The following is a 21,417-nucleotide window of genomic DNA, read 5'->3' on the forward strand; positions in this document are numbered from 1 at the left end:
CTAGAGAGTGCTTGACATTTTTTTGGACGGAGAGGGCCTTTTATCAGTTATGAAAGTATTAAAATTGAAAAGCAATGATTACAAATGTAACTATTCCGAGCTTGAACCAGCTGCGCGGAGGATATCGCCGCATCCTAGCCCCCTGCTCTATCCACTGGGCTATCAATTCCTTAGACCAGGGGTACTCAAAGACAAATCTTAAAGGTCCAACATTTTTTTTTCAATAAGACAAAGGTCCGTTTATTATGGTCATTCAAACCTTTAAACAATTACAACAAGATTCTTAACACGAGGTTGCAAAAACAAAAGTAATCTGTATGCAGCAGTTTTCATGTTTATTGTGTCTGTGCTCGATCCCTCAGAGTCGCAGTGCAGTTATGAATAAAGGCAGCTGCACCCTCTTTCATTCAGCATCCCCATTATTGCTTTATAAATGTCTTGCCCCCTTGTGTGTCCACTGAGGTTCGTCAGGCCCAACATCTTCAACAAACTGCCCCTTTGCCTCATCATAAAAACTCACTAACACCAGCAACTGAGTCAGTGGACTCATCCACAGCTAAGGAAATGCACTGTGCTTTTTGTATTCCATCACAAAGCTGATTCATCAAATCACCAGCCAGTATTTATGTTCTTATGGTTGCTGTGGAATCTGAGAGGGGGATTTGCTTGATTTGACCTGTTATTTCCTCTTTTAGTTTGCCTTCACACATGGTCTCCATCACTTCAGTCATGCATTATTTTATACTTCAGTTATGATCCAGTGGAAAGCCCTTACCTACTGGCCTAGTTAAATCAAAGTGGTTACTTTCTTTTGGCTGGGCAGTGTCGTTTTACACACCGTCTTATTTGACTTTCTCAGGACTTAAAACAGTTTTTTGGGGGCAGACCCCCACAAAGAAAAACATATATGTTCAAACGTAAGGTCATCATCTTAACAGTTTTGTATGCTCATCCGTGAGCAGAGCATCAAGTTGACATGTCTATTACAGCTGAATTCGGCGATTACCATGTTGTTCAGCAAAACGCCTCACAAACTGATTAAGATCAACAGCTTTAGTGTGTTTTGATTCAATGCTGAGTACAGCCAACCTGACAGGCTCTTCTCTGTCATTGCAGACTGCAAATACCTCATTCCGTCAGTACTTGGGTCCGAATGCTTCTCGTTTTGCGCCGTACCGTTCAAATGAAATCGCCGCCTATCATATTTCCACGCTCGCGCCAGGGCCGGGGGAGGGGTTACAAGGTGTGCGTCTTGTGCTGCATTCACTTGTACTCTGACATTAGAGACTTTCTCTCATAAATATCCGATGAGCCACACATTTTCTTTCAAAACAAAGCTGGCAACTGGGGTGGCAGCTGGGGTGGCAAGGCCTATTTTGAGGGTAGCAGTTGCCCCCCCATGCCACCCCAGTAGGTGAGACTAGGCTACTAACTACAGTACAGATGCAACTAGATGAGCTGTTAACTCTCGCTCTGACTTTTTTTTTTTAAACACACGCATTTTTCCCACCAGCATTCCGCGAAGACCCGCCCTACTGTGCCTCTGATTCGCAGACTGTTGGTGGGGGAAAAAAACGCTGACGGGATGCTGAATCTGATTGGACCAATGCGTTGACAGACACACACAGACAGTGGAACAGTCGGACATGCAGAGCGCTGTTTGTTGTTGGACATAGCGGAACATTTTGACTCGTTGCGTTGCGGCGATGTCTCGCATATGAAAAGTATAATTTGCTCAGAGTCCAGAGACAGTTGTGGTTCGGTCCGGATCCGGACCAGAGTCCGGACTTTGAGGATGCCTGCCTTAGACCATGGAAGTGTTTTTATATTACTCATTGTCTTTTTGTTCACAACTTCTCCACATTTCGAAGTGTTTCACGAGCCAGAACGACCTATTTTTCTTCCTGGCTTGCTCTATGATCCAATTCAAATGCAATGCCAACAACAACTCAACAGCAACAATGCAAACTACGACAACAACAACCCACACATTGCGCATTGTTTAGAGCGGTTATAAAGTGTTGAAGCGCTCACATTTGAAACTGTTTCAACCTGTCACCTGTCAGAATCGAGACGACGCAGTGCATTGAATCACCTGATTGGACGGCGAACCAGTGAGTTGATTCATTCAGGAAATGAAGCAGTTGCTGGTTCGGACGTCACATGTCACGTGATTTGAAGCAGTTGCTGCTTCGGACGTCACATGTCACGTGTTTTGAAGCAAGCTTCGAAGCACGGCTTCTATGGAATAGGAAGTCCAGGGTTGAAGCTCCGTTCGAAGCTTCAGTGTCAAACTGCCATCACTACCGCTCTGTATTAATGTCATGTGGATTTTCCTGTCATGTTGACAGGTTATCATCATGTAGGCGTTGATAAAAGTTCATTCTAATGTTGTGTGTATGAAGGTACGAAATAAAGTTTTGCATTGCCTATCGTGCTATTTGTGTTTATTCTTTTAATCACACAGCGATAATAAACAATAACAATGTGCCTACATAACTGTCAGTTGCAGCCCTAGCATTAGTATTGGTTATAGTAACAGCTACAACATTAAAATACTTGTAGACAGATTGAGGAGGATAATGGGAGAATGAACAGAGGGGCAGAAACATCCATCTGAATAATAATAACTTTATTTGTATAGCACCTTTCATACAGGGGATTGCAATTCAAAATGCTTTATATCAGTAAGAAATAAGATATAAAATCAGTGTAAAACTAGCAGCAAGAGCAAAGCATAAAGTGGGATAAAATAATTCAGATATATATATATATATATATATATATATATATATATATATATATACTAATCCCAACAGGCCCCCTTGTTTATGGTTTGATTCAGTTTTAGTAGAATATAAAATACATGAATGAATGATGAAATGAGCACTTAAAGTGCAGACATACTATAATTATATTGAGGTACTTGAGACTAATCCTGCAACTTTATAGTTCTGCTCCACAACAGTTTGAGAATGAAGACACCATCACGTATGAAAGGCTACATGTGAATAGAGGGGCAGAAAACCGGCTTGCACATTTACATTTAAATCTTGAACAATGAACAGCGGTAGACAGTATCTCATTTAGTATCATCATCCTGCGCTTCGCCGGAGTCCTTCGAGTGCTGAGTGTGCTTGGCCTCTCTCCGAGCGGTGCCGGTGTGGTGCAGATGGTGGATTCTGCCAGGGGAATGCAGATTTCAGCATCAAAGTGGAAGGACTCCTCGGTGGTGCTGGTCGAGGTTTCACTGCTGGTGCCACCGGGGGTTGATTCTGCAGCCACCGGACGTTCCTTAATTTTTTTTAAATAAATTCACAGTTAGTTGGATTTAATACCATGGCTTCTTAAAACTGTTTACTAAGCATTCATAACAAAACAATACCCTGAAATGTGTGTGCCATTAGTTTGGGGTGTGGTCAAGGGTACATTGTAGACACATTGTGATGGCTCTATTCAGATGCTAAAGACATACTTCTAGAAGATTCAGAATACTACAAAATATAATACAGACATATTTTATCATTTATTATTATAGGTTAAGATAAAAGCGTTATTGATCCCATGGTGAATTTCATAAGCTACCCAGAAGTTATCATGTAACTTAAATTAGCTCCTCCTTTATCAGCTGCAACATTAAGGTGAGCACATCAATAATTATAATACAATAATATATATATTATTCTGTTATTGTTATATTTACCACTGTAACCACCAAATGAATGAAAATAATGTTTTTGTAAATGAAAGAAGCAAGAAACACAAATTTGTACTCAACAAATAAAATAGTTACCGTGATGGTGAGGTTCGAAGTACTCTCCTTCCTTCTTGTGTAGGGCTCTAAAAACTGCAGCCTGGTCAGGATCCGGTGCTGTCTGCCAGTCCTTTGTGCTCCACAACTACCTGAAGGGGCAAGTTTCCTGTACCGGGTGTACTGGGTTCGCAGAGAATCCCACTTGTTCCTCAGCTCTTTCTCTGAAGCACACAAATAAACGATGTATTATTGTGGCTAGTTAGCATGTCCAATTCATATCTATATGCAGTGCCAAACTGCACAGCTAGCAACAGCTAGCAACAAGATAACAACAAAACACAAGGTTGAAATAACAAATTACATTTCACATTAACGTCACTGTACGCTAGCAAACAATAAAAAGCCAACAGTATCTGCTAAAGAGCTCAATTGACGAAAAAGATAATCTTACCCGAGAAACCATCCCTCGCCAGAGTCCGGTTTTAACTACTCGGTTCGAGTACCTTTTCTCTGTGATGTCGTACAGAGCTGGCCTCTCCTGGATCAAGGTGATGAGCAGGTCTTCGTTTCCGTCATTCCAGATCGCCATGATGAGATGAAAATGCAGTCTGTGTGTGCCTTCTTTAATCGTTTGTTTACGTCCCTCACTTCCGTTTCGCTTCTCATGCACTGATTCGCTAGCTGAACAGCCAATCAGAGTGATTGCTTGGTCCGACTGCCTGAGCCGATGCATGGCTGATTCAACATGTTGAATCAGCCATGCATCGGGTCAGGCAGTCCAAATAAGGCGTTTCACGGCCGACGGTGCGGGACACACCAAATTGAGTTTGGGCGACAGGACACGCTTCGTCTTCCGACTAACGAAAACGGCCGAAATCGGCCTGGTGTGTCAGGGCCCGGCGTGTCACGGCTGACGGTGCGGGACACACCAAATAGAGAGGCGAAGTCCATCCCCTTCCGGGAGCCTCCATGGGACCCCGGAAGCGGTAAATTATACATTGAAGTCAATGGAGAGAGAAAAGTTATCTTTTGATCCTGTTTGAATTGTGCCACGAATGACACATATGATGTTTGTCAATCTTAAACAATCATTTCCATGTAAAAAAAAAGTCACAGTTTGTCGTAAAACTGTTGAAATATAAGACTATGAAAAATACGCAACTAGAAAGACTACAAATCGCATTCTGGGTCGCGTAAGTGATGTCATAGGCGATAATGCTCCAAGACTGGTGGTTGCGACTCGCAATAGGCTCTGTGCACAAGATGGCGTCTATCAACTTCCGGTGGCTGGGTGTGCGCACCAGTACTTCCGGTCGGCGGTGTTGTGGAGTTTGAGCGGGTGGTTAGCGATACATACAATAAATAGAGAGAGAGAGATAGATCGATAAATAGATAGAGAGAGAGAGAGAGAGAGAGAGAGAGAGAGAGAGAGAGAGAGAGAGAGAGAGATAGATAGACAGATAGCAAGATACATAGCATACAGATAGCGATATATAGTTAGGATAGATAGAGAGAGATAGATAGATAGATAGCAAGATAAATAGCATACAGATAGCGATAGAGTTAGCATAGATGATGAGCGGTAAATAAAAGCGATTGGCCTTCCAGCGGTTAAGAAAGTCGGCACTACATTGCTGTGTGCCCCTTTGTACACATTCGTCCCGTTATAATCGGGAGATAAGTTTACATGCATTTCCCATTGATGCTGAGTTAAAGGCTCAGTGGCTGATCAAGGTCCGTAGGGACAATTTCAGCTACACAAAAAATACCCGTGTGTGTAGTAGGCATTTTCGACCAGGAGACTTATTGGTCACAGGACTGAACAGAGTAAAGAAAGGAGCTACACATGTTGTCTTTGCTTGGAATAACTACGAGCTACCTACACCAAGACGTAATGTTTGGGAGCGTCGGCCGAGGGCAGAGAGTCCCACCCCGGACTTGACAGCTGAGTACGAGGTGGAAACAGTTGCGCCGCCGGATCATGACTACTCTGTAAATGCAGCGACGGCAGTGATGGCAAATCAGGTGGCCGACGAGAACGAAGCCTTGAAAATCCAGGTTAGTGCATCCAAATGCTACTGCGTTTGGCTCATTTTCCATTTTTTCATTTTCAAAAGAATCGGCTCGCAATGATTAAAAGATTTCTTGCTCCCAAACCAATTGTGTATTTCATTGTGGTCATTGCAAAAAGCAGTTATACCATACTAGGTTTCGGTACTAATGAATTATAACCTCAAAACAAATGCACACAAAAATAACATAGGACAATACATTATATAATAAATCAACAATATGATAACATTTTACAGATTCATTTAATAAACTTTTACAAAACAGAGGTTGATGTTATATCGGAGAAAACAAATACATATTTAAACATTTCAATTATTCTCTGCATATTTAAGTAATGCTAGTTTATGTAACAGATGAATAGATCAATGGAAAATATTCATGTTAGATCAGTAATGTAGTATGCTGTAGTGTGGTACACAATAGTGCATATCAGTCCATGTACAAATAAAAATAAAAATGATCTCCCTTCTCCCTAATGGTTTTAGCCACCTCATAGTCTCTGAAGATACGCTGTATCAGGATATCATCCTCCGCAAAAACAACAAAATCGCACCACTCCATCCCTGTGAGTAGGAGCTGGCCTTGCACCTGCCAATAGTAGCTGTGCGACTGCTTCAGTTTTAATGTGCCACTTTGCATTTTTAAGTAGCTACAGTCCACATAACTTTTTGCATTTGGGCATTTGATTTCAACAAGTCCAACAGGTGGGCTCTCAGTTGGGTCAAACACCAGACCGTCAGGAGATGACCCTAACCAGGGGGCATCTGGGTGAATGACAAACCCACACGGCCAGTAATTTGTGTTTTTAATCCGGCAGTATTCCTGGATGGCAACCGGTTCCAGTGCCAGTCCCCTCTTCATTGATGCAGTTTGCGCCACTCCCTTCCGAATCCGTTGTGCCAAGTTTTCAGCCGAATTCTGACCTCGAACATGGCATACTTCCCTGAAACGGGAAGAAGTTATTCTTGGCCTCCTAACACGGTGCCATTCCACACTGTCGCTCTGCTCCCTTGTGGCCACCTCGATTTTCCTTGCCATGGGCAATGTTGTCGCAAGTGACAGTAGATGGAGGTGCTGTTGGTGACTGCACACAATCTCACAGGTGGTAGGCTCCAGCCTATAGCCATCCACAGGTAGAGGTGGTGGTGGAGGGGCATCTGGGTGACGCACTATAACCCGGCTAAGAGGTAGTGGATGCTGGAATGAGATGGGGCTACCTTCCTGAACTTTTCCAAAGGTGGAGTTAACCAGTGGCACGTCTACACTTATAGCCATGGTTGTGATCAGTGGTGCGATGTCTGCTGAGAAGTCCTTATATGCCTCGCAGACTTTGAGGACATCTGGATCTGGCAGCTCCCCCCGTACGGCCTTGTAACATGTACTCCTTTGAACAAGTTTATATGATAATTTGGACTTTAAGAACAATTCTACACTCAAACAACAATCACAAAGTTGTAGCAGGCTACATACAATTACTTAGGACAATAGATATTACCTTACGCCATCAGCAGCTGTAAACTGCTTTGGCTTAGTGGAAATGAACACCATGTCACTCACTCTGCCTGGTTTCACACCCTATTAATTACAAAAAAGAATTATCAAATTAATTGAAATGGTCATTGATGCAACATACTAAATCAGTTCTTGGCAAAAAGGAAATACTCATTAAACCGTGGATTGGTTGTGAACACATACTGTACTTACCATGGTTCTTGGCTTGTGCCATTGCTGCTCGGTTTCAGTGCAGCTGAGGACAGGGGGTACAGCAGCCAGGTTGAGTGTAGAGTATTGTGCGGTCTGGAACAGCAGTGCAACATTGTGGTTGCAGAGTGCTGTTCCAGCTATCTATCTATCTATTTATCTATCTCTCTATCTCTCTATCAATCTATGCTAACTATATATCGCTATCTGTATGCTATGTATCTTGCTATGTATCTATCTCTCTCTCTCTCTCTCTCTATCTATCTATCTCTCTCTCTCTATCTATCTCTCTATCTATCTATCTATCTATTAATCGATCTATCTCTCTCTCGCTATCTATTGTATGTATCGCTAACCACCCGCTCAAACTCCACAACACCGCAGACCGGAAGTACTGGTGCGCACTAGGGGTTTCACAACTACCAATATTTACTAGTCGACTAGTTTTTCAAAATAGTAGTCGACTAGTCGTTACGTCATAATAGAGACACACAAAGAGAGGTTTACAACTGTATTTTCTATTGGAACTCATACAGTAACATTAAACACTGCATTTTAATTTGTGTTACATGGCTGAGTAAATAACAAACACTGGACTCACCAAAATCGACAGCAAAAAACTCTTGTTTACATAAATGCCACGTAAATCCAGTGCGCAACAGTGCATTGCGCAACACTTTATTCGCTGTCCTCCACGATAACGTCCACCTTTCCATATTTTTGGTTTGAACACCAACGCATCGACATGTGAGGGAAGGAGGCTTGACCGCTTTCGGGTGACAGTGTTGCCTGCCAGGGAAAAAACCCTCTCACTCGGGGTGCTTGTGGCTGGAATAGCCAGGTAGCTCCTCGAAAGCGGTGCACGTTTTCTGCCCACCACTCCAGTGGATTATCCATTGTGGGGATATGCGGTGTCCGCTGGCAGTAATCCCGTAGCTCATCATCCGGATCACTGTTGACCCGTGTTTTCTTGCTGTTCGTTTGCCTCTGTTCAGTGCTGACGCCGGTCGGTTGCTCACTGGTGCTAGCATTACTGCTAGTGCTAGCTGTCGGCAGCGGGTGTTTCATCTTCAGATGGTTGCGCATAGCAGATGCATTTGTATTGTACTTCAGTACAGCTGTACACAACTGACACTTCACTGTGGAGTTGGTTACATCTTCGTTGAAGTACTGCCATACATAAGAATGTCGGACGTGTTTTGTAGCATTTTGCAGCACCTCGTTTACCTCCATTTTTTTCCACGACTAGTCGACTAGGTCCTACAGCGCCGACTAGTGGTAAAGGTAGTCGACTAGTCGACTAGTCGATTAGTTGGTGAAACCCCTAGTGCGCACACCCAGCCCGCCGGAAGTTGATAGACGCCATCTTGTGCAACTAGCCTATTAAAGCAAAGAAGAAGAAGAAGAAGAAGATCTCATAACTGATTTATTCCCTCCAATAAATATAAGAGATTGCTCTAATAAATCCACTTTTACAAGATGCCTGTGTGCTTTGTACCAGGTTGTAATCACAAAAGTGATCATACCACTTGCTCGTTCTATTGCTTCCCGTCTGGTGAAAGGACCAGGACCAAACATATCAGGTAATATACATGTTTTGCATGGAACATAGTCAAGTTAGCTACATAGCTAGTAGCGAGCACGTTAGTTAGCATTACATTACATTACTTAGCCTTGTCATTTGTATTAGCCTTAACATGAAGTAAACCAAAATGTTAAACAGTAAGAGTAGTCATGATGGTAAGTATTTTGTGAAAAATTTGAAGAGTAGCCTATCGACATGTGAGGGGGCGGGAGGTAGGCTAACGCCACATTACTATCGGGGATCTTTTCTACTTCATGCTATCTGCACAAATGGTTAACATTGAACATTAAAATATCAGGCAGTTCAGAAAGAGTCGAAGGAAGGCAGGCAGACAGGCAGCTTTGCATGACATTCTTCTGGACGTGTTTCATTGTGATGATAGTGAGAGTGAGTCAATCTGTTTGTTGGAAAGACAGTAGTTGAGTGATTACTGAGAGAAAATTATTAAAAGATCTAATTATTCAGTGTTGTTACTTTAAAGTGTTGTTACTGACCTTTTTCTCTTTTATTTTCTTTACTTCACCTGTAACCAGTGTTGGGTGTAACGCGTTACAAAAGTAACGGAGTTACAGCAATATATTTTTTTTATCTTTTTGCTGTAGCGAAGTAATGTAACGCATTACTAATGAAATTTGGGTAATATATTACCCGTTACAATTCTCAGTAACGCAGTTACACAACACATTTTAACCCGAAATTAAATGGTGTTTTGTTTTTTAAGAATTCACAAATATCGCGAGACATTCCGACACCAGAGAAAAAATGTGCGGGTAGATTAATAAACCTGATGCATTGTTTACTATTGGGTTAAGATGGCGGGAGGAACTTTTGAGCGATGGGTGTTCTCACATTATTATCAGTTCATTAGAGAAAAAAGATAAAAACATAATAGTCAAGTGCAATCTATGTTCGTCGGCAGCAAAGGAATTGTCTACATCAAGAAATAGCACTAGCAACTTAAAGAAACACCTGGACCGGTGCCACGCTAACACTAAGTTAGTCGAGAGATCTGCCGGCTCGGAGAAAAGAAAACATACAGAAGACGTGAGTGCAGGCCCGCCGAAGCAACACAAGTTAACATTCTCTCGGTCTTCTATGATTCTGGAACCCCGAGAAGTTAAGAGACTCGTGGCAGAGTATGTTGTGGAAGACATGCAATCTCTGTCAACTGTGGAGTCGCCGGCATTTAGAAAACTTGTCAGCAAAATCCCTGTCAACACCACCAATGACAAGCGACGTGTTAGCGACCAGCGACGTAATTGTAATGTTGTTATTTTGTGTGTGTGTGTGTGTGTGTGTGTGTGTGTGTGTGTGTGTGCGCGCGTGCGTGCGTGCGTGCGTGCGTGTGTGTGTGTGCGTGTGTGCATGCGTGTGTCTTGACTCGCATCTTATTCCAATCGCTTTGTACATGGTTAGCTTAAATGTTATACTGCTGCCTGGTGGTAAAAAGATGCATTGCCTATACATAAGCACCTATCATTACAGTAATATTACCGGTATCCAAATATTATTTAGCCCAGTTATAAATGGAGCATTAGTTTATTATCTAGCATGACTTTAATATCTCTATCTTCTTAATTTTCAGCAAGTGTTGCCAGATAGAAAGACATTTGCCAAAGAGTTGGATAAAGAATATGCTCTCATGGAAAAGGAGCTGAGGAAAACTATCGATGCCCAGGATTATGTGTCAACAACGGCAGACATATGGAGTGCTAACAACAAAAGTTTATTGGGGGTGACTGTGCATTGGATCGATGCAGATACCTTGAAACGAAAGAAGGCTGCGGTCGCTTGTAGAAGATTTAGGGCTCGACACACGTACGACGCAATAGCAGCAGAGCTGGAGTACATTTTCTCTCAATATGGACTTACCAACGATAAAGTGACTGCACGTGTGACGGACAACGGGAGTAACTTTGTGAAGCCGTTCAAGGAGCATCAGCAGCGGCGAGTGGAGTCCGATGAGGAGGAAGATGAGGTGGATGGCGATGGTGAGGCAGACTTTACAGACCTTCACAGTGTGCTTGCCGCCGCCAAAGATAATAATGCCCGGGACGGGCTATGTGTACTGCCTCCCCATCATAGATGCGCAACCCATACACTTAATCTAATTGCGAACAATGAGGTTGATAAATGGCTGTCATCTAACGTAGAATCTAGAGCTGTGTATCGTAGTGCTACAGCCAAATGTTCAGCGTTGTGGACGAAGGCCAGCCGCTCCACAGTTGCATCAGAGTTCCTGGAAAAGGTCAGTGGTAGAAAGTTGATTGTTCCCACAGTAACAAGGTGGAACTCATACTTTGACGCCTATTCTCGGATCACAGAAATTCCTCTCACTGACATCAATAATATCTGCACACAATTTCAAATGAAATGTATGAACGACAGGGAATACCAATTTCTCAAGGAATACTGTTCCATTATGAAGCCTTTCACAGTTGCACTGGATATCTTACAGGGTGAGGACACTTGTTTTTATGGAACGCTTCAACCAACACTAGAAGTTCTCATGGTAAAAATCTTAGCAATGAAAACTGGCCTATCAGCAATGACCACTGGGCTGCCTGAAGTTATTGTGGGAGCAATCAAAACTCGATTTGCCGCAATAATTGACTCCAAGGAAGCGCTCCTTGCCGCTGTCTCACTGCCTAAGTTTAAGCTGCGTTGGGTAAAAGAAGAAGCCAGAAGAGACTATATCAAGATACTCCTCATGTCAGAGTGTCGTTCCCTAACAACACAAGAGCCTGCAGCCCTCATGCCCGATGTCCCTCAACCTGCTGCTGTTGCCTCCAGCGAGGAGGATTTTTTTGCCTTTGACTTACAGCCCGTTACCACAGCTGATGCGCCCATGTCTGTGGAAACAGAGGTAATGTCTTATTTCAATTCTGCCCCTACGATGGAAAGTCTGCACCAGTTTCCAAGAATTAAAAAAATCGCACTCCGCTGTAATGCCCCAACGCCATCCAGTGCACCAGTAGAAAGATGTTTCAGTCTTGGAAATCTTGTGCTCACCCCAAAACGCAACCGTCTCGGTGATGGACGCTTTCAACGCCTTCTCCTGATGCGCTTCAACCGTCATTTCAGTCAAGGCGGTAGTGGAATAGGCCAGCCCCCCACCATAGAAAAATAAGTAGGCTATAGGTCAAGGCTTTAAGGGCTTTCATACTTAAATGTATTTTACGAGCATTAATTGGCTATATTCTACCTCTGTTTTGGCAGTAACAGGTTTCCTGTTTATTTTTTTATTTTCAATATTCCAATGTGTGTGTTAAATATAGTGGAGCTTCATTTGTTTTGTGAAGTATTTCCTAAAAGGACTTTTTTGTATTTAGATTTGACCAGACTTTGTTTGGTAGCCTATGTTCTAGGCGTTGTTTGGCAAATAGCAGGGCTCCTATTTTTGGCCTACGTTGCATTTAGTAGCAATCTTAAGCAATGTTTGGCTTACATGTTAATAGTGTTCGACTGAAAATGGCTGAGCCGAAAGCTATTCCTTGAGGCCTAATCCTTTTCGTATTTTTGATAAAGCTTCTTCTTTGTCCACTCAATACATTCAAACTTCTTGTGCTTGGAACTTGAATTAAATAAAAGAAAGTAACAAAAAGAAAAATATATTGCACACCTTGTCATTTCATAATGTTATAGATTTCATTATAGTGAGCTCTAGCTCTATTGTATTTAATATATATAGGCCTAGACTTATAAATATTTACACTATCTCTACTATAATTGAACCGACTTTGATCCTTTGTCTGCTTTAAATAAGTTTATAAGTTGTTAGTAGCCTTAAGGGCCTACAAAGTTGTTATGCTATACCACATTGCCCTTCACTGGATGTATAATGAGCTGCACTAAACTACATTTTAGCATTTAAAATACCTAGCCATTCTTTTGCGGTTACTTTGGTGAAAGTAACTAAAAAAGTAACTAAAGTAGTGTAACTCATTGCATTTCAGAGACAGTAATATTGTAATGTAACTTATTACTTTCAAAAGAGAGTAATAAGTAATATGTAATATATTATATTTTGGAAGTAACTTGCCCAACACTGCCTGTAACTGCTGAGACCCTGAGGAACATGCACACTGGACTGACCTGCTCTGGCAACCTGATTTCCACTGTACGTAATAGTTTTTGGTAATGGTATATTATTAATATACATCAAAGGCACAATGCACCCCCCAGAGACACACATGTATTGAGTGTGATATTTTGCATTGGTCATGTGAAATCATCTTTACATACTAGAAAACTGTAGGAGCGGCAACTTGTTTTGAAATTGAATTTTTAATACCCGATAATAAAGTTGATCTGTTTTCTTTATTCTTCTCTCTTCCCAGCTCCATCCATCACCATTCTCTGTTCCTGCAGGTCCTGCTTGCTAATCAATATTCATATTTTTTTACACAATTACAAATAAAGTCAATGTATTGTATGACATGAAGTTGTGCTTCATTCTGAGTCAATAATAAATGAATTCTGCCTTCAACTGCAAAATTATTGTGGACTGCACCGACATCCATGTAGCTGCCCCCCAGTAAGATGAACCAAGCAAAGTTGACACTCAACATACAGCTGTGCTCTTAAGTTTACATGAATAATTTGTGAAATATTGGTAATAACAGGTTTAAATGATTATTAGTAATTAATTATATAATTTTCTCATCGTAGATGAGCAGACAGGGAGCCAGATGAGAAAAGCAGAATATGCAGCTGCCATTTTCCACATGGAAAAGAGAAATGGCCAAGTGTATTTGAGTGGACAAAAGAGAAATCCCAAATACGAAAAATAAAATTATACAATTTACAGATATGTATACAAATATATACATCCTATATACACCATCATGTATAATGATGGTGTATGATGTAGTAGGAAGTGTGGTAGATAACAAGTAAATATAGAGTTACGTACAGATCCATGTTACAGCAAAAGATGGGATAACTAAGAAGCATGCAGTATAATAATAATAATTAGATGCAACAATTAAATAACTGCTCAGCATCTCCACCACAATCCCAATCTGCTGTGTCCTGTTTTCCTCCCCTCTGCATAACACCCCATCACACATACGAAACACAACACAGAGTCCGAGGGTGTTAAGAGTATGTTTATTTAAATGTCCTCCTCTCTACTGGCCAACACAGGGAGCATATGCTGGGTGTAGAATTTTTCCAGGAGGTGGAGATTTCCATGCCATGCAGGGTCTTTGGGGATGGGGATGATGATCGCCTCCTTCGTGGTCCACAGTAGCAGAGACTCCGGTCTGTGATGTGCAGCTGTTATATAATATACAATACATTTTTGAAAAACATTTGATCAACAAAAAAGGATTTGGTCAGGATCTAGAGTCAGTGTGTAGTTTATTAATTAATCAATGCTCTCTACATTAGGAAGACACATACCAGTGTACCAGAGGGAGTCACACACAGCTGTGCCTAGATAACCAAACAAATTGACAAGATAACCAAAATCCTTGAATCTACACACAGCAAATAAACTCAAATGACACAACGAGATGTAAAAGGAGATCACACATTTAGTGGATATAAAACTGTCCGCTTCAATCTGAAGAGCAACTAAAACAAAACACGGGAGTGTATCTTGTTCTTGTGAACACTAATGTTATCCACAGCATACCACGAAGTTCTTAAGGAGAAAACTAGTTGGTAAAACAAAACACGTTAGTGTACCTTGTTAGCTAATGTTAGCTAGCTGACATGAACGTTAAACATTGCACTCATATTACTCACTGAAACCTTGTAAAGCCGGTCCCGCATGCTGGCTCTTACAGAACCGACTAACTGCCCTTTTGTGTATGTACAGCTCTCAACATGCCCAGACTTGTAGTGATTTTCAACTTGTTTTATACTTTTTCGCCTCATTCTGAAAGAAACAGGTGAAATTTGCTCGTATTGTGCGAGACCAGAGACCTGTAGTTCACTGAGCGGTTTCACACAAAAAAATGTGTAACTTCACAGTTTTACGACACATTTTTATTTTTTTGACTTGCAAAATGTTCTTTTAAATTTGAAAAACATCATATGTGTCATTCGTGGCACAATTCAAACGGGATCGAAAGATAACTTTTCTCTCTCAAGATATTCAAGGTGGTTTTAAATAACATATCCGTATTTATTTATCCAAGTTACGTTTTTGTGTGCACTGATGAGTCTCAAACAGGCGTTTGTTTAATCATTTTAAGATTGGCTTTAATCAATGTTTGAAAATGAATTCTTCATATATGATAAATGAGAGGTAAGATTTTATTTATGGTATTATTTCCACATATTTTCTCCATTCTTCCTTCTGCCCGTGTTTGTGCTTAGTGCGTACGCATGGGTTAGAGTTTGCGTGGAGGACCGCCATAGGCGGAGTTTGACATTTGCGCTTGGGGGGGCAAACCTTTTTTACTGACGTCACTCAGTACACAGTCCCAACTATTTCGTGCTCACCGCACTGATTATGACTTTTCCACATACGAACACAACTCGTCCCGTCATGCACGCCTCATGCCCGCCGTACACACACACTCATATGGAAGGGGCGGTCTCTCCCCCCAACAACAGTGCATTACATAACTGTAAAAAACGTATCAAAACTGTGTATATCTTATACTTATTTGATAACTACTATATCCCTTGGTGTCCTACCTTAGTTCAGAAGTAGACGCCGTTTTTTACGTTCCGCATATACGTCCACTATCCCCTCAGGTGACAGCTGTGCGGTTATGTCGTCCTCAATGTGAAGAACCGCAAGTGAGCAAAATCTTGTTCCTCCCATCGTTGACCGTAGCCAGTTCCGAATTCTCCTCATTGCAGAAAAACTTCTCTCAGAGGTGGCAGATCCGATAGGCAGAGTCAGTGCCAACTGGAGCATCTTGTATAGATTTGGATAGCTCTCCTTTTTAACAGTCTTTCGGAGATGCTCAAGTGCAACAGGTGCGACAGCAGAGGCTTTAACAAGGTCCATCTCTGCTCCAAGAAGGAGAGGGTGAATTTTGAGCAGCTGTGCGTATTTTTGTACGAGAGGTTCAATTCCTTTTTTCTCACATTTAAACACTGCTCCACATGCTCGTGCCAGCTCTATGGACTCTCCCGTGAATCGTCTGTCTAGTTCGTTGATGAGGGTGTCCAGCACAGGGAGATAGAGGTGCTGCTGATATCCAGCTGTATCACTCTGTGACATTTGTGCGCCACTTTCATCAGTTTCTCTTTGGCCCAAAGTAGTTGTAACCAGGAAACTGTCGAGGGAGGTCGGGGGTTTTGTAACCCGTTTTCTTTTGGATGCAAGGGGACCCGGAGTCTGACACTCAACATCTGCATCCCCAAGTACTGGCACGTTGTTGTCCCGGCAGAACTGTTTCACTGATCCGCACATATTGCTCCACGTATCTGCTTGTCTCTGAGATTTGAAGTGCGCCTTCAGGTTGTCGGTAAGTGCTGCAGCTTCGGAGAGTGTGCAGCTGGAGGACTGTAGGGCCTTGTGCGTAACATGAATCACACGCAGTATGTCTTCCAATACAATAACACATGTAATGAAAGACCTTCTGGTCATGTGGGCATAAAGGCCACTGGCCTCCACAGACCACTTGTCTCCCTCGTCACTCATTTCTCTCAGGCACCCTATAATTGCAGAGTAGTGAGTTTTAACGGAATTCACAGATCGCCACTTGTACGCCCATCTTGTCTCACTTGGCTGTATTATTTCAGTTTGTTTCAGATTCAGTGATTTCTGCATTTCAATGAATCGATGATGGTTTGACGGCTCTGCAAATACAGAGTAGAGTTTGTCAATGACGTTCAGGAATGTTTTCACGCTGCGGTTGACAGCACAACACTCCACAAGCACCAGATTTAGTTTTTGTGCCATGCAGTGCACGTACACTGCGTATGGGTGGGTCTCTTTGATAAGCTGCTGCACACCAGAAACGTGACCAGACATGACGGAGGCACCATCGTAACTCTGGGCAACAATTGGGATATGTTTCAGTCCACACATCTCAAGTCCTTTGTTTATTGCTTCCACAATCCCAGCCGCGTTGCGAGATGCTGAGCAATCAATAAAACACAAAAAACGCTCCTTGATTTCAAGCTGCTCTGCCTATCTGATACATACTGATAATTGTTCCGTTTTGCAAGACCTGGCCTCATCTGCAATTATAGAAAAAAATCCAGTATCCTGCACTTTCTCTTCAATTTCTGCACAAACTAAGTTAGCGCATATGTCAATGACTTCGTTCTGGAAATCCGGGCTAGTAGCATTGAAATAGTTGGACTACATGTTTCTAAAAGCAGAATCATACTTGGAGAAAAATCCACAAACCTCAAGAAAATTCCCACGCGACTCTGACTCGCTTCCCTCCCGATGCCCACGAAAAGGCAATCCGAGTTTGGACAACAGCCTCACAATATCAACAATTTTGCACAAATAAGATCTGTTCTTCTCAACAGAATCTTTGTGGCTTCGGGAAAGTTTCGCTGCAATAGATCCAGAAGATGCAGTCACTTTATAGTTATCCCATTTAACCATGCAGTTCAGATGGGCCTGGGATTGTGCATGTTTCTCCAGTTTGCTGCTTAGTTTTTTCCGGCGCCGTATAGACTGAGAGTTATGTCATCTCCGTTCACTCCAATGGACCACTTTTTTACAGCAATGGCGGATCGTGGAGCCTCTCAATCGTTCCCCGGAAGTTAGCGCCAAGGCTAGCAGAGCTGTAGAGTTGCAGCATAATAGACCGTTCGTGACGGACTTTTGAAAGGTAAGAAGAAGTTTAAAGATTTATATTGCGGATATTATCAGTACATCTGATTCAAATTAACATGTGTATTAAAGGATGTCAGTGGGTTATCCCTAAATTAGTAGATTTAGGGAACGTTTACAGATAACAGATAAAGCTACCGGATCAAGTTAGCAGCACACGTTGAAAAGCCTTTTAATTGTAAATTCCGTTCTCTTAATGTCATTTCGTCCAACATTGTTGAATTAGAGAAGAGGGGCTTATAAACGGGATTGTATGCGGGGGTGGAGGGAGTTAAATATTAGATAAATATAAAGTTTGGTGCGTGTAAGAGTGAGTGTTTTTAGCAGAGCCATATTGTGTCCTTGTGATTATGTTGATTATTACCTGTCTGTATTATGTTGCAGCTCAGCTGAATTTGGATTGATGTCAAAGGGAGAGGGACTTAAGTGAGAGTGAAAACACAAGGTAAGTTTAATACTACTGTTTTATATAAGTAAGCATACTAAACATGTATTCTATCACTGTATTATATAAGTAATCTTTTTAGTAACCTACTGTATGGCAGGTGGAGGGGCAGTGATGTTACAGGTGGAGGAGCAAGACTGCAAACTCACAAGACAGAGAAATCAAAGTTTGTTCTCCAGAGAAGAGGTTGATTTCACTTCAATTTTTTATTTCATATTTTCTAAAGATGTAGAAATGCCACAAAAAAAACTTGAGAGGTGTAACCAAGACAACTGTAACAACATGAGTAGAGAGCCACCAAGGTTTTTCAAGTCCCTCTCTCACTCCATTTTGCCAACCCAAACTTCCAGGTACATGACGGGACACCTTGCTTGTTTTTGTCTGCCCACATACATATTCCATAGTGGTTGAATACACGGTATTAGGAAACACTTTATACTTACTGGACATGTTATACTCATTACATACTGTATATCAAATATGACCAAGAATGTGAGACAACTTTATAGAAATTAATATCACATCTGTCACTGATGCCATTTGTCATACTTTGTTAAACTCACAAATAATAAAGTTCCATAACTTCAGTTGGGAACAAAGACCACACCTTATCTCCCCAAGGCTATTTCCCATCCAATAGGTGTGCTATATAGGTGTGTATAACCCTTTATCCTGTCTGTTACTCCCTCTTTCAGCACAAGAACCAGATGGGGATTCAATGGAGCCTGAATACCTGCACTGAGACCCTCACCCTGCACCCTGAGTCTCAACTCTGTGTTTTTCAAGCCTTTCCCTGTTTTTTTGTATTAAACAAAACATTAAGCTTTCCCAATGGTGTGGTTTTCGTTTTGTGAAAAAGTGCAACTGTAGTGTTTGTATATAATTACCTCACATATGTTTTTGCTGTTGGTCGTGAAATTGCTCCTGCTGATTTGAGCCAGCCATTTTTTTCTCCGCTCTGTGTCAGTGGGGAAGCCGTACATTCGTACTCCTTTCTCTGAGCGATTTGAGCATCCCCAGGCAGCACAGCAAACCATGGTGGCGACTAGGAGGCAGCACAGCAAACCAGGACAACACGGAGGAAAAGGCACAGACAAACTGCATGATATGCTATTCAATTTTTATTGAATTCCATGTATTTGCAATGGATGTTCCTAAAACAACACATTTAACATCATCATCATGCTGCTGCTGCTAGTCCTTTGATAGTCACCTGTCGGTCTATGTCCTTTCTGAAAGCCATAAAGATGACATTAGTCATTTCGATAACTTGTGTCCTCAATTACCATGGGATTACTGAAACTACCATGAATTTAAGAAAATGGTAGAAATTAATCTAATCTGAATTTTGAAGCATTCCTTTAGATCCCCTCCCTCTAAATATATCAATAAACATTAGAAAGTGATGCTCCTGACTACTATACAAGTTTAAGAAGATAATATTGGTTTGAAAGAATTCAAAGCTATAAATAAACAGCAACAGGCTCTTTAACCAAGGCACTGTTAGCCTAACATGTAAACTAGTTGTTCACACTAATCCTAATATTATCACTTAATATTAGCAAATTCTATTTTATTTTTTAAAACATATTGATGTAAATACATACACATATCGATTTTTTGTATAAATATTGCAAATCAAAACCTTTATTCACTAATAATTACCAAAAGTCGAAGTTCTATCTCCTGTTATCAATGCATTCACATTGCCCGCCATGAACTTCCGGGGAACGATTCTCGTCTGCATGAACCACGTGACGATAACCGTTTTTGGACTTCCGCTGTCGTAACTCTTCTATCTATACGGCGCTGGTTTTTTCCAGTCACTCAGGCCCTTTCTAAAGGAATCCTCCACACCGCTGTCAGTCTGGAAGTGGCGGCATGAAAAACAGAAGACGGCATCAATTCGTACTGAATATTCCAATCAGGGATAGTTCCTAGTAGGGAGGTGTTCCAGGCACGTCCAGCTGGGAAGAGACCAAGGGGTAGACCTAGAACCAGATGGAGGGATTATATCTCTTCTCTGGCCTGGGAGCGCCTTGGGATCCCCCAGTCAGAGCTGGTTGATGTGGCCAGGGAAAAGAAAGTTTGGGGCTCTCTGCTGGAACTGCTACCTCCGCGACCCGACCACGGATAAGCGGGAGAAGATGGATGGATGGATGGATGGATGGGATAGTTCTTGTAATAGTACGTGGAAAATGATCGTTTCGTTTTCCCAAACATTTTTGAGGGGAAATCGGATAAAGTAGGCTGCTTGGGACAGCTGTGCTTTTCCCCAAGATCATCATGACCCACTGATGGCCCCGGTGCCGGTGGTCTCCCTGCTGTGGGGTTAATGTTAGCTGGTCCTGCTAATCCAGAGCTCTCCGCTGTGGGGCTAACGTTAGCTAATCCAGAGCTGCTCGTTTGCGTGTCTGCCACTTGACATTGTGACGGCTGCTGGTTGGTAAAGTTAGGCTCAGTCGGTGGCTCTTCTGTTGTTGAAGCTGAAGACGAAATTGGACGTTTTAAAAATCGCAGAATATCCATTACTGCTAATACAATAGCTGAATCACTTGGATACAAAAAAAAGCGAGGGAACTTTTGTCCTTAACCTCACACGTCACACACACACACACACACACACGTCACAACCCTTTATATATACAGTTTATGGTCACAACATGCGACTGCTCAAAAATGAAATTATTTCAAACAAAACATGATATTATTCAGATTTGTATTGTAACAATCATTTTATTACATCTATTAAAATATTTATAAATACAAAATATTTGTATTGGAACAGTTTTAGACTTAGTAATGCTATAACATATTTCAGCCACCAGGGGGGGCAATGCCCCCCCTGCCCCCCCGCAAAATCCGCCTATGAGGACCGCACGTTTTCCCGTCAAGTTAGTATTTTATAAATCTCAAACATTGCGTAGAAACTGGCGTACGCCATTTTTTGAGCGTATATCCCTTTATAAATGAGGCCCCTGGTCTCAGGTTACCCTGTAGGAAGTGTAGGTACAACGCTACATTTCCCGCCCCGCCGCAGTCAAACAGTAGGCTACTGAGAGCGGCGAGAAACATTTCCTCAGGCATCGAAAAGC

General features: G+C 41.9%; 1 protein-coding gene across 1 annotated transcript; it reads right to left on the minus strand.

Annotated features, from left to right (window-relative positions):
- Window positions 1-6,105: 6,105 nt before the first annotated feature.
- Window positions 6,106-8,140, minus strand: LOC307030374 (uncharacterized protein). Its single transcript, XM_079666749.1, has 3 exons — window positions 8,130-8,140; window positions 7,323-7,402; window positions 6,106-7,211 (listed from the first exon to the last, which is right to left on the minus strand). Exons 2-3 carry the CDS (start codon window positions 7,373-7,375, stop codon window positions 6,257-6,259), a joined length of 1,008 nt encoding a protein of 335 aa, XP_079522875.1. The 5' UTR covers window positions 7,376-7,402; window positions 8,130-8,140; the 3' UTR covers window positions 6,106-6,256.
- Window positions 8,141-21,417: the final 13,277 nt, after the last annotated feature.

Source organism: Notothenia rossii (genome assembly GCF_949606895.1).
Source record: "Notothenia rossii genome assembly, chromosome: 2".
Classification (NCBI taxonomy): Eukaryota; Metazoa; Chordata; class Actinopteri; order Perciformes; family Nototheniidae; genus Notothenia; species Notothenia rossii.

Excerpts from the sequence above, each read along its gene's own strand:
- LOC307030374 (XM_079666749.1), bottom strand. The coding sequence starts at position 7,375 with ATGGTGTTCATTTCCACTAAGCCAAAGCAGTTTACAGCTGCTGATGGC. Across the intron at positions 7,212-7,322 it reads ACAGCTGCTGATGGCGTAAG|GAGTACATGTTACAAGGCCG; the intron begins GTAATATCTATT and ends ACTTGTTCAAAG.